General features: G+C 46.2%; 1 protein-coding gene across 4 annotated transcripts in view; it reads right to left on the minus strand.

The window, feature by feature from the left end:
• The window catches only part of LOC110510598 (protein FAM135A), a 52,811-nt gene continuing 39,985 nt past the window's right edge, over positions 1–12,826 (minus strand). For all 4 annotated transcript variants that reach the window (XM_090243308.1, XM_090243307.1, XM_090243304.1 and 1 more), the window contains 10 exons: positions 12,160–12,314; positions 11,459–11,650; positions 8,452–10,528; positions 6,932–7,092; positions 6,529–6,620; positions 5,533–5,630; positions 4,790–4,941; positions 2,727–2,837; positions 2,453–2,566; positions 1–2,026 (listed from right to left, as the gene is read on the minus strand). In XM_090243308.1, coding sequence (XP_090099434.1) covers positions 1,821–2,026; positions 2,453–2,566; positions 2,727–2,837; positions 4,790–4,941; positions 5,533–5,630; positions 6,529–6,620; positions 6,932–7,092; positions 8,452–10,528; positions 11,459–11,650; positions 12,160–12,314 — 3,358 coding nt within the window. In that variant the 3' untranslated portion in view covers positions 1–1,820. The remainder of the gene's footprint in view (positions 2,027–2,452; positions 2,567–2,726; positions 2,838–4,789; positions 4,942–5,532; positions 5,631–6,528; positions 6,621–6,931; positions 7,093–8,451; positions 10,529–11,458; positions 11,651–12,159; positions 12,315–12,826) is intronic.

A 12,826-nucleotide genomic window follows, 5' to 3' on the forward strand; every position in this document is an offset into this window, starting at 1 on the left:
TTTATAATACATTTATTTAATGGTAAAGAGTGCAATGATACAAACCATTTTCACAAAGAAATGAGAAGTTGATTTTTTATCTAAAAACAATACTCATGTTAAAAAGCATAAATAATTCCCCCACCCATCTATGACAGCAAAACATAAATACTCTCCATGAACCAAAATATGTGCTATTCATAAGTACTGACCCTTGGCTACACCCCACCTTTACATCTGGGTCGTATTCATTTGGCACCAGGCGGAAGAAAACAGAATCAAACAGGGTTCTTCCCTACATGAACTTGTCCAATAAGCAAGGCTTTCTTTGCTTTCTGTTAGAAAACGTTTTGCTACGGTGAGCCCTAATGAACACGACCCTTCTGGCTATAACAGTTGAACGAGTTTATTTAAAACCTCTTGTAATAAAATGTTCTCATGCTTTAATCAAGCAAGGCTCGTATAATGTTCCCAACACCAGGTTGGGTTTAGTGTTGTGCACGATGCTGTAATGGCAAAGTAACAGCATACAGTATAAAACCTAGCTCTGGTCCATTGCGCAACGAGTTGTCTCTTCCCCTGTTCAGGAAGGCTCAGCGCCAACAACCTGCACCGAACGCCCTGGTCCAGAGCTATAGAAAACCGCAAAGCCTTATAAGTCCCAGGCTGCATTGTCCGAGTTACAATCAAATTGATTCCGTTAAGTTAGTTCGACTAGACTGGAAGCCTTTACCTTTGTAAAATGAAAAAATAACACAAATTAAAATTCTGATAGTAAAATATGTACTTAGTAAAAATGACCATCCTCAGTAGAAAATCAGTTTTTTTTTATACAGTTGTGGTGCAAATTAATGCAAGAGTATAATAGTTTGACTTTACGACTAATTTGTTGTTGTTGAAGAAAATGCACCTTTTAAATAAAGGTGACGACAATATGAGAAGATGAGTCAGCTCACCATTTTTAGCAGCTATATTTCCAGATCGGTATTGCAATCGTCTTAATAAATGAATGAATGGTTTGAACAAAACCATGTGAAAATATAACAATTTCATAGATAAATAACACTGAAAAGATTACAATATGAGAAGGAAAACCATCCCCCCACCACAAGTACATTCGTAAAATCAACTTGAAATCATCCTTTGAAAAACGGAAGTAGAACAATAAAAATGAGGAACATTCACTAACAAACCAATGAAAAAAAGAGCTAAAAAAACTAAAAATAAACACTGATATTAGAATTTTGATCTTCCATATGGAAGCAGATGCATCTATAAAACCGTACGCCTCAACCAGATACAATATTGAGAATTGGGGTTTGGATGCAGTGAGGTAATATAAGCTACACATGATAGAAATAGCATCACTAGATTGATGGTCTAGTAATTATATTCTATGTATGCTCCACGTCCTCCTCTCTTCCCCTATCCCTCCAGCCACAGGTTTTATTTGCTAGCCTGGTCCCAGATCAGTTTGTGCAGTCTTGCCAACTTCTATGGTCATTGGATGGAGATGGGCAGAGATATCACTTCAGCATCACTGACATGGTCTTAAATGTGTAAACTCCTTCCACAGGAGTTAGTTTGACCTCCACAGGATACAATGCATACATTTTTTTTTGGCATGTCAATGACTATAGGAGTTGACCAAAACGATATGGGACCAGGTTATTGATTGGGAGGCCCCCATTCTCCCTCCTCCAGTCATTGATTTGATTGGGTGGCCACTCCTACTTCCTACTGAAAAAACGTCCCTCCGCTCCAGCCATTGGTTAGATTGGTAGAGCCCCCCTCCCATCCCCCCTTCCAGCCATTAGTTGGATTCATAGACCCCTCCCCTCCTACTGAAAGAACTTCAGGCCTGCGACCAGGAAGAACTTCTCCAGAAAGATTTCCGAGTCGAGGACGGCGATGTGTGCTGCTCGGCCAATCAGGGAGTTGGCGGTGTTGGGCAGGGCATGGATGACATCGTAACGCACCAGGTTACAGTCTCTGTTCTGGAGCACCGGCAGCAACAGGTTCTCTATCATCTCTACATATACTGAACCTGGGAGAGGGGGAGTGAGAGAGGGGGAGTGAGAGAGGGGTAGGGGAAGTGAGAAGGGACAGAAAGGGATTGAAGAGAAAAAAGGGAGTAACAGAGAGAATAAGAACAAGAATAAACTCCATTTAGAAGCGTGTGCATACATTTTACATCTGGGTGGCCCGGGAATCACCCAGATCAATGTTGCAAGGGCCATGCTCTAACCAACTGAGCCATACATGACAACAATCAATCAAATGTATTCATGAAGCCATTTCAACATCAACAGTTGTCACAAAGTGCTTAACTGTAACCCGGCCTAGCAAAGCCCCAACAGCAAGCAGCAGCGAGAAGAACCAGACTATTGGTCCAGTAGCTTGTCTACACTGTGAATAAATGTCCTGTGGGACACACGTTTGGGGCCTGCTCTGATAAATATGTAGGGCCCACCTGTTTGTTTGTCCTTCAGGGCTGTCTTACACATCTCTATCCTGGCTGAGTGATATGGGACGTAACGATCCTGCAGAGAGCCCACTAACACCACGTTCCTGAAGTGATGAAGACCTGCCACAATACATTGACACAGCACACCTGTTATTCATGTAACAATAGACAGCAAGCTTCATTTAAATGCCCAGGAGAACAGATTGATACCAGGCGTTAACAATGTAACAAATTGCACTGTAAAAAACAACAACAATGATCTTTACTCTGCTCAACTCACCAGATTTCTTGCTAAGCTTGTAGAGGAAGGTCTGTCTGGGATCAGAGTGGTCTCTGCAGGTCAGCTGGAGCAGGGAGCCAGACTTCTTCCACTTCTGCATGAACCACAGGCCTGGGAGGGAGGAAGGAGGAGGAACACAGGGGTTAAAGACTGACTAAATCAACCAGGGAGCGGAAGACAATGACTTGTTTCCTTGACTGAGCGTAGCACAGTGTCGTAGTTAAAGGGAAGTATACATTCAACATTTTCACAGTACACTTTCCTGGAATAGTATACATAAAAATAAAATAAAAATTGTAAGCTAGGAGCTTTTTAAATTGAATGTTGTATCCTGTGTTTTTAAAGATAAACTTCTCCTTAATGCAACTGGTGTGTCAGATTTCAAAAAAGCTTTACAGCGAAAGCACACCATGCAATAATCTGAGTACAGCGCTCAGCCACCAAAACAAGCCAATACAGATATCCGCCATGTTGTGGAGTCCACAAAAGATTGAAATAGCGTTATAAATATTCAGTTACCTTTGATGATCTTCATCGGAATGCACTCCCAGGAATCCCAGTTCCACAATAAATGTTTGTTTTGTTCAATAAAGTTCATCTTTATGTCCAAATACCTAAGTTCCATTACAGTTCGTGGAAACATGTAATAATCAATCAATATAATCAATCTTTAGGATGTTTTTATCATAAATCTTCAATAATGTTTCAACCGGACAATTCCTTTGTGTCTTTAGAAAGGAAAGGGAACAGAGCTCGTGCTCACAGCCGCGCGCGATAAACAACTCATAGCTTTCAACTGAGCCACTGGTCTAATTCGCTCCCCTTTCACAATAGAAGCCTGAAACAACGTTCTAAAGACTGTTGACATCTAGTGGAAGCCTTAGGAAGTGCAATATGACCCCATTTACACTGTGTTTTCGATAGGGAATTAATTGAAAAACTACAAACCTCAGATTTCCCACTGCCTGGATGGATTTTTCTCAGGTTTTCGCCTGCCATGAGTTCTGTTATACTCACAGACATCATTCAAACAGTTTTAGAAACGTAAATGTTTTCTATCCACATCTACTAATAATATGCATATCTTAGCTTCTGGGCCTGGGTAGCAGGCAGTTTACTCTGGGCACGCTTTTCATCCGAACGTGAAAATACTGCCCCCTAGCCCGAAGAGGTTTGAAAGTATTGTCTAAATGTCTGCTCTGCTTCCTCCTGCATGCATTGTAGCCTGCCTCAGCCTCACCACTGAGCGCCACATCACTGTCTGGCTCAGTAACCTACTCTCTGGAAACCACAGTTATTACAACTTAGCAGCCTATTTTTTTGCTCCTGCTGAGGTAGGATCTGTTTAAATGTTAGCTTCTTACATCATCTTTCTAACTGTCTAAGTACTACTGGCCAGAGCCCTTCAGATTTTCTGCAATAGAAGTCTCTGCAGGCAGCTAGCCACCTGATTGACTGACATAGTCACCTATCAGTTGTCACACTCATTCTCATAGAGTCGGTTTTTGCTTGTTTGGTGGATGTCTGTAGACGCTGCAGGAGTCACGGGACGGTTTTAAAACTGCCTTTAGTACGACATCTCGCAAACACACTGCGAGCATGAACTAAATAAATCTAATGAGGTAGGATATTTGTCAGATTCTTCAAAATCCCAACTGGTGGCCAGTGGTCCGATTTTGTCCCATGGATGGTTTTATTTCGCCCCTCCCAAGTTTTCTGAGCAAAAATAAATAAATACAAATTGTGTGCAGAATTTTCATCGTTGGACATAAAAGATGCTAAAAACACCAGGAAAACAGCTCCAAATGTAGTGAATTTAAGAAATGTGCTCCCAAGTATTCCCACGCATCAAACACACATGATCTAATACAAATACAAGCAAGGTTTGGAATAGCTATGTTTTAGTCAAACATATATATTTGAGCTTCTTGCGGTCAATTTGAATATTATTTATAATTGTTCCGGCCTCCCCAACCATCCGCTCCAGAAAATAAACAAATCGCTCCGCGGCTGAATCTAGGTGATGATCCCTGCTGTAGAGGGTATCGTGTAGAGAGACATACCTGTGTTGACCAGAGCAGAGCTGTTGTACAGGGTACCCAGGTGAGGTCCAGACAGAGAGAGGAAGGTGTGAAGTCTGCTCAGGTAACATTTAAACCTGGGTCTGGTAAGTACTGAACGAACTATCAGGTTCCCCAGGGAGTGGCCTACGAAGCTGAGAAACAGAGAATATAGATACAGGTCAGAGATCACGCAGGAGCTCAAATCAAACAAGGTAACAGTAAACATGTCGTCCCCCACGAATGACACAGCAACCCTATAGCTTGGGCCAATCAGTGTAATTTTGTAAATGACTGATCTCTATGGCAAGATGCATCATTCACCCAAGTTTCCTCAGAATTGGGCCAGTGGTTTCTGAGATATCATTAGGTACTAACATATTAAAGGACCGAGAAGAACCCATATGTACCTGATCTTAGAGACGGTGAGGTTGTAGACCTGAAGAACCCATATGTACCTGATCTTAGAGACGGTGAGGTTGTAGACCTGAAGAACCCATATGTACCTGATCTTAGAGACGGTGAGGTTGTAGACCTGAAGAACCCATATGTACCTGATCTTAGAGACGGTGAGGTTGTAGACCTGAAGAACCCATATGTACCTGATCTTAGAGACGGTGAGGTTGTCGATCTGAAGAACCCATATGTACCTGATCTTAGAGACGGTGAGGTTGTAGACCTGAAGAACCCATATGTACCTGATCTTAGAGACGGTGAGGTTGTAGACCTGAAGAACCCATATGTACCTGATCTTAGAGACGGTGAGGTTGTAGATCTGAATGTACTGAACTATTTCATCCAACAGCCGGTCTGTCATCTGCTCAAAGTCAGCAAACGTGTCATTCTGTGGGGAAAACAACAAAAAGTCAGACCTAAAGTTCTACAGACTGACAAGGACAAGGCATTGTTTACTGCACTTGCATAAGAAGATATAGACGAAACTGCACTCCCGTGACAATACTGCACTCCCATGAGACGAAACTAGAAGAAATTCCTATTAACCATCCAATGTTGATTGTCAATCAAGTACGAATGTACTTGAAATACATAACGTCCCATAAAAATGTGAAGTAAAGAGGCAGATGAGGTAGTGTCGGTTGGTTCAGGTATCCCATAATGAGGTAGTGTTGGTTGGTTCAGATGTACCATAATGAGGTAGTGTCGGTTGGTTTAGGTGTCCCATAATGAGGTAGTGTCGGTTGGTTCAGGTGTACCATAATGAGGTAGTGTCGGTTGGTTCAGGTATCCCATAATGAGGTAGTGTCAGTTGGTTCACGTATCCCATAATGAGGTAGTATCGGTTGGTTCAGGTATCCCATAATGAGGTAGCAACGGTTGGTTCAGGTATCCCATAATGAGGTAGCGTCGGTTGGTTCAGGTATCCCATAATGAGGTAGCGTCGGTTGGTTCAGGTATCCCATAATGAGGTAGTGTTGGTTGGTTCAGGTATCCCATAATGAGGTAGTGTTGGTTGGTTCAGGTGTACCATAATGAGGTAGTGTCGGTTGGTTCAGGTATCCCATAATGAGGTAGCGTCGGTTGGTTCAGGTATCCCATAATGAGGTAGTGTTGGTTGGTTCAGGTATCCCATAATGAGGTAGTGTTGGTTGGTTCAGGTGTACCATAATGAGGTAGTGTTGGTTGGTTCAGGTGTACCATAATGTTGTAGTGTCGGTTGGTTCAGGTGTACCATAATGAGGTAGTGTCGGTTGGTTCAGGTGTGGTACACTATGGTTAGTTACCTGGTTGCGTTCGGACATGAGAAAGTCTATCCTAGCTCCAGGTAGGCCCAGCTCCAGGTAGGTCTTCACCAGACGCAGGTCAGCACTGTTACCTGGAAGACACAGAATGAAGGAACACCCAAGATATTTCACATTAGACCTGGGTTCAAATACCGTTTGAAATCTTTCAAATACTATGAGCGATGCATTAACATGTCTGGAACACCACTACTGGGGCTTTCCTATTGGTTCCATTGCCAAGTCAAGCTTGATCAAGCCCAGGTAAAGGATTTGAAATTTTCAATAGTATTTAAACCCAGATCGCTTTTCAATATATCAGACCACAACATGTCCTGTGCCAAAAGAACTGAAGCAGATAACAAGATGGGTTGATTATCTGACTAAATGGATAAAGTGTAGTTACCATCGAGGCCGTGGACACAGACGATGAGGTGGATGCCCTCGTCACAGTTGTCATCCTCCTCCAGGCTAAAGTAAGGGACACTGGAGGCCAGGTCTCCCACCTCACTGTACAGGAACCCTGGTAGTCTCAGCTGCTTCAACTCCTCTTTGGCCGCAACAAAACTACACCACGAGGATACGGAAGACATTTTTATTATTTGCCTGGCCAGTAATGTTGATTAATAATATAAGCTATTATGATAATCATAATAATACTACTACTGTACACTGAGCATATACACTGAGTGTACAAAACATGAAGAACACCTGCTCTTTCCATGACAGACTGACCAGGTGAATCCAGGTGAAAGCTATGATCCCTTATTGATGTCACTTGTTAAATCCACTTCAATCAGTGTAGATGAAGGGGAAGAAAGAGGTTAAAGAAGGATTTTTAAGCCTTAAGACAATTGAGACACGGATTGTGTATGTGTGTCAGTCAGAGGGTGAATGGGCAAGACAAAAGATTGAAGTGCCTCTGAACAGGGTATGGTAGTAGGTTCCAGGTGCACGGGTTTGTGTGAAGAACTGAAGACAAAAGGGGGGGGTGCAATGCAATATTAGGAGGACGTTCCTAATGTTTTGTACACTCAGTGTATATGCCATATAGCAAATGCTTTAATCCAAATGGACTTACAGTCATGCATGCATACATTCTACATATGGGCGGTCCCAACAGGAATCGAACCTATGACCCTTGGCGTTGCAAGCGCCATTATCTACAGACTGAGCCACAAAGAACCACATTAAAGTGCAAATGGTGCATCGTCCCTGTCAAATCAACCTAATACAGTAAAGTTAACGGAGCAACATTTCCCTAGCTACGGCTTAAGACATAACCATCAAAGAAGCAGAAATTAAATTATGGAACTGTGGACTGTAGGACATGAGGTGACTGGACTGTGGACTGTAGGACATGAGGTGACTAGACTGTGGACTGTAGGACATGAGGTAACTAGACTGTGGACCGTAGGACATGAGGTGACTAGACTGTGGACTGTAGGACATGAGGTGACTGGACTGTGGACTGTAGGACATGAGGTGACTAGACTGTGGACTGTAGGACATGAGGTGACTAGACTGTGGACTGTAGGACATGAGGTGACTAGACTGTGGACTGTAGGACATGAGGTGACTAGACTGTGGACTGTAGGACATGAGGTGACTGGACTGTGGACTGTAGGACATGAGGTGACTAGACTGTGGACTGTAGGACATGAGGTGACTAGACTGTGGACTGTAGGACATGAGGTGACTAGACTGTGGACCGTAGGACATGAGGTGACTAGACTGTGGACCGTAGGACATGAGGTGACTAGACTGTGGACCGTAGGACATGAGGTGACTAGACTGTGGACCGTAGGACATGAGGTGACTAGACTGTGGACCGTAGGACATGAGGTGACTAGACTGTGGACCGTAGGACATGAGGTGACTAAACTGTGGACCGTAGGACATGAGGTGACTAGACTGTGGACTCACGCTTTCATCTGTGGTGTGGGGGCGCTGTCATACCAGCGCAGGCTGTTGGAGGTGAGGGAGGTGGAGGGGGTAGGGACTAGAAGTCTCCCCTGGGAAGAGCCCACTGAGCTAGGGGCCAGGGGGGAGCGGACAGGGGCACCATAGCCTGGAGGAAGACCCCTGGGCTCCTGAACATGGTCCAGTCCCAACTGTTCAAACAACATACTCCTTCCTACTGCCCCTCCATCTCCTTCATCCTCCTCCTCCTCCTCGTCAACGACACCATTCACGAACGCCAAGCCGTCTCCTTCCTCGTAGAAGCCGTTCTCTATCATCTCGTTGTCCTCTTCCTCGTCTTCCTCTACAGGCGGCCCCGGCCCCGCTCCAGACAGTATCCCCAGGGTGATAGCTGACGTCTCTACAGGGCTGATCTCTGAGACGTCTGTGCTGGAGCGCGAGCCAAAGTAGTTTTCTACCAGTCCCTTCTTGACCAGGTCACTGCTGCTGGCGGTGGAGTTAGAGGAGGGGTAGGAGGCTGTCTGGGGCTCACTACGGGGGGCACCTGGACCCCCTACAGCCCCCTCAGAGGAACCTGTTAACAACCTGGGATCAGTGTTAAGTGTTGACTCAGAGGTTGAGGAAAAAGTCCTAGGAGGCAGATATTGAGATGCAGAACCCCCACTAGCAGTGGTGTTGAGGCCCAACCCAGCGTCGGGGTGCGTTTGGCTGGGTACAGAGCAGCGTGTTGGGACAGATGGTGGTGGTTCTCCAGAGAACACCAGGCTCTGTTGCTCCTGTACCAGAACACTGGACTTCCTCATTCCCCCTGGGCCTGGTGGCCCCTCGGCCTCCCCTCCTCCTACACTGCTGGAGCCCCTGGACACAGACGTACCCCCCTCCGCCTCGTCATCCGAGGGCAGTGAGTTGATGGAGGTGAGGGAAGACTGGACGCCGCTGACCGCGCTGACTGTGCTCTCCGGGTTGAGGCCCTCTCCAGTCCCCATGCTGCCCTTATGGACAGAGGTGGGCTGGACAGGCCGGGGAGCAGGGCTGAGTAGGGGCCGTTCGGCCTGCTGGGGGCCCAACTCAGTCTCAGGGGCCCCAGCCAGCCCTACGGCCCCACCCTGGGTAGCCAGCTGGATAGCGAAGGAACTGGGCTCGCTCTCGATACCAGAGTCGGAGAGGCGGGAGGAGGCACTGGGGACAGCAGCACCTCCGTCTGGTGGCAGCCTGATACAATCACCTTTCACCTGCTGTAGAAGCACCAGGCCTGGCCTCTGACTAACCTCTGTCATTACCTCTCTACCCCGAAGCCTGTCAGACACCTCAGAACTCCAGTCTCTCATAGCAAGGTGTTTAGAGTCGGGCATACACAGGTCTGTCTGGGTGATTTCTGGGATATCTCTTTTGGAGGTCCCATCCCCATCCGTCCGACAGGGCAGGAGAACTGTCACTGTGTCTCCTTGGTACGGGTCCTTGTTACTGGGTTGGACCTCGATGTGCCTGAGTCCAGTGGCGGTAGAACCAGGCGTGTAGTGATCGGGCAGCTGCTGGCTGCAGTGGTCAATGGCAGCATTTTTGTTAATTACTTGGTTATTATCTGTGGTGGCTAATCCGGCTACAGCTCCAGGACCAGCCTGGGCCGGCTTGTTCTGTGTTTCCAAGCTCACTAAGGCTGTGAAGTAACCTTTCTGGCTAGCCACGCCACTAGCTACTAGGACGTCATCCTCAAGGAGAGAGTCAAAATTAAGAACAGCATTTGCCTGTCCAGCGGCGGTGGTAGCACCAGGCTCAGGAAAATATTTGGAGATCCTAGTCCTTAGGTCAGTGTTGGAGTCTCCCCCAGTTACCCCCAGCAAGGCATCCCTCTCCCCCTGCTCCCTCTCCTCCCTCTGCTGCTTCAGGCCAGCCTCTCCCTGGGCCTCTCTGTCATGGTCAGTTTCTCCATGTGTTAGCTGTGAAGGGTTAGCCGAGTTAGCGGCCTTCCCCAGGTTCTTATAAGCCACCAGAACCACAGAGTCCTTGGATCCCTGTCTGATGAGCTTCTTGGCGTTCTCCCTCTCCGTCTTGGCGTTCTTCTTCAGTTTCACCGACTTGCCTTTAATACAAAGAAAAAGCATGTGTTTTATATTTAAGGAGTTTTATCACAAACCCAACGTGCTTCAGATGAACTGATAAAACATCATGGTTCCCACTCTATTCAAGGAAGCATTGTCAAGGATTTGTCAGTGCCACATTTACCAAGACATATAGACTGAGACAGTACTCACTGGGGGCAGAACACACAATAACTATCACCTGAACGTCTAGCGTACTGTAGTAACTATCACCTGAACGTCTAGCGTACTGTAGTAACTATCATCTGAACGTCTAGCGTACTGTAGTAACTATCACCTGAACGTCTAGCGTACTGTAGTAACTATCATCTGAACGTCTAGCGTGCTGTAGTAACTATCATCTGAACGTCTAGCGTAGTAACTATCATCTGAACGTCTAGCGTACTGTAGTAACTATCACCTGAACGTCTAGCGTAGTAACTATCATCTGAACGTCTAGCGTAGTAACTATCATCTGAACGTCTAGCGTAGTAACTATCATCTGAACGTCTAGCGTACTGTAGTAACTATCATCTGAACGTCTAGCGTACTGTAGTAACTATCATCTGAACGTCTAGCGTACTGTAGTAACTATCATCTGAACGTCTAGCGTAGTAACTATCATCTGAACGTCTAGCGTAGTAACTATCATCTGAACGTCTAGCGTACTGTAGTAACTATCATCTGAACGTCTAGCGTAGTAACTATCATCTGAACGTCTAGCGTAGTAACTATCATCTGAACGTCTAGCGTAGTAACTATCATCTGAACGTCTAGCGTAGTAACTATCATCTGAACGTCTAGCGTAGTAACTATCATCTGAACGTCTAGCGTAGTAACTATCATCTGAACGTCTAGCGTAGTAACTATCATCTGAACGTCTAGCGTAGTAATCATGATAGTAACTATTCCTATGAATAACAACAACACACCTTTGGACTTGGGCAGGTCTGGGCAGTCATCGGGCCAGGTTGTGTCCATCATGGTTGGGGGCCGAGGCTCCAGGATGGGGCTGGGGAAGGATGCTGCGGCAGCTGCAGTGGAAGAGGATGAGGCCTTAGAGTTACCGGAGGACGTGGAGCCACTCCGGGGGTTATGTATGCCCAGCCACGGCCCGTCCCGATCTGAAGCAGGGAAACCAGAGTATGGAGAAAATCTCAATGACCTTTATCCACCAAGTAGATTTACATATACCCAGAATTACATGAGGTGAAATGGTGTTGCCGTAGTAAACTGAATCAACAGACAGAAAATAGAGAGACGATACACAACAGACCAAATATATTCATAGAGAAAGACAAAGCAACACTTCCATGTTGCCACTTTCCAGTCTCACTTCAAATGTTCAAGGCACTTAAAATGAACAAGTTACTGTGATTGTAGGAATGATATTTTAAAGTGCAAGCGTGAATGTGATTTTCCCTGATTAAATCACAAATTCCTGCTTATATGACATAACCCTCTATACATATATCATAACCTAGCCCGAAAACAATATTTACTTTCCTGACTTTTCTAAATTGAAGTGATCACATCCCTGCTTTAAGTAGCTGTCTCTCTAACGGTCTGTCATATTACTCATAGAAGTATAGAAACAGAATCTATTTCATTCTATTTCTATTGCGTCGCTGACCTTCCGTGATAGAGTCCAGGTATCTGTCCTCGAAGATGATTGGCAGGGAGCTGACGTCCCCGTCCAGGTCGGCACATGCAACAGGAAGTGGTGGTAGAGACAGGAAGTAGGAGGAACTCTTGATGGCTGTGGTCATCTGCTGGTGGCTGTGAGCACTGACGTGAGGAGGGGAGAGAGAGCAGGAGAAGACGTGAAGAGGGGAGAGAGAGCGAGAAGACGTGAGGAGGGGAGAGAGAGGGAAAAGGGGAGAGAGGGAAGACGTGAGGAGGAGAGAGAAGACGTGAGGAGGGGAGAGAAGACGTGAGGAGGGGAGAGAAGACGTGAGGAGGGGAGAGAAGACGTGAGGAGGGGAGAGAAGACGTGAGGAGGGGAGAGAAGACGTGAGGAGGGGAGAGAAGACGTGAGGAGGGGAGAGAAGACGTGAGGAGGGGAGAGAAGACGTCAGGAGGGGAGAGAAGACGTCAGGAGGGGAGAGAAGACGTGAGGAGGGGAGAGAAGACGTGAGGAGGGGAGAGAAGACGTGAGGAGGGGAGAGAAGACGTGAGGAGGGGAGAGAAGACGTGAGGAGGGGAGGGAAGACGTGAGGAGGGGAGGGAAGACGTGAGGAGGGGAGGGAAGACGTGAGGAGGGGAGGGAAGACGTGAGGAGGGGAGGGAAGACGTGAGGA

This window comes from Oncorhynchus mykiss, chromosome 1 (genome assembly GCF_057628025.1).
Source record: "Oncorhynchus mykiss isolate SJ-2025 chromosome 1, ASM5762802v1, whole genome shotgun sequence".
Lineage (NCBI taxonomy): Eukaryota > Metazoa > Chordata > Actinopteri > Salmoniformes > Salmonidae > Oncorhynchus > Oncorhynchus mykiss.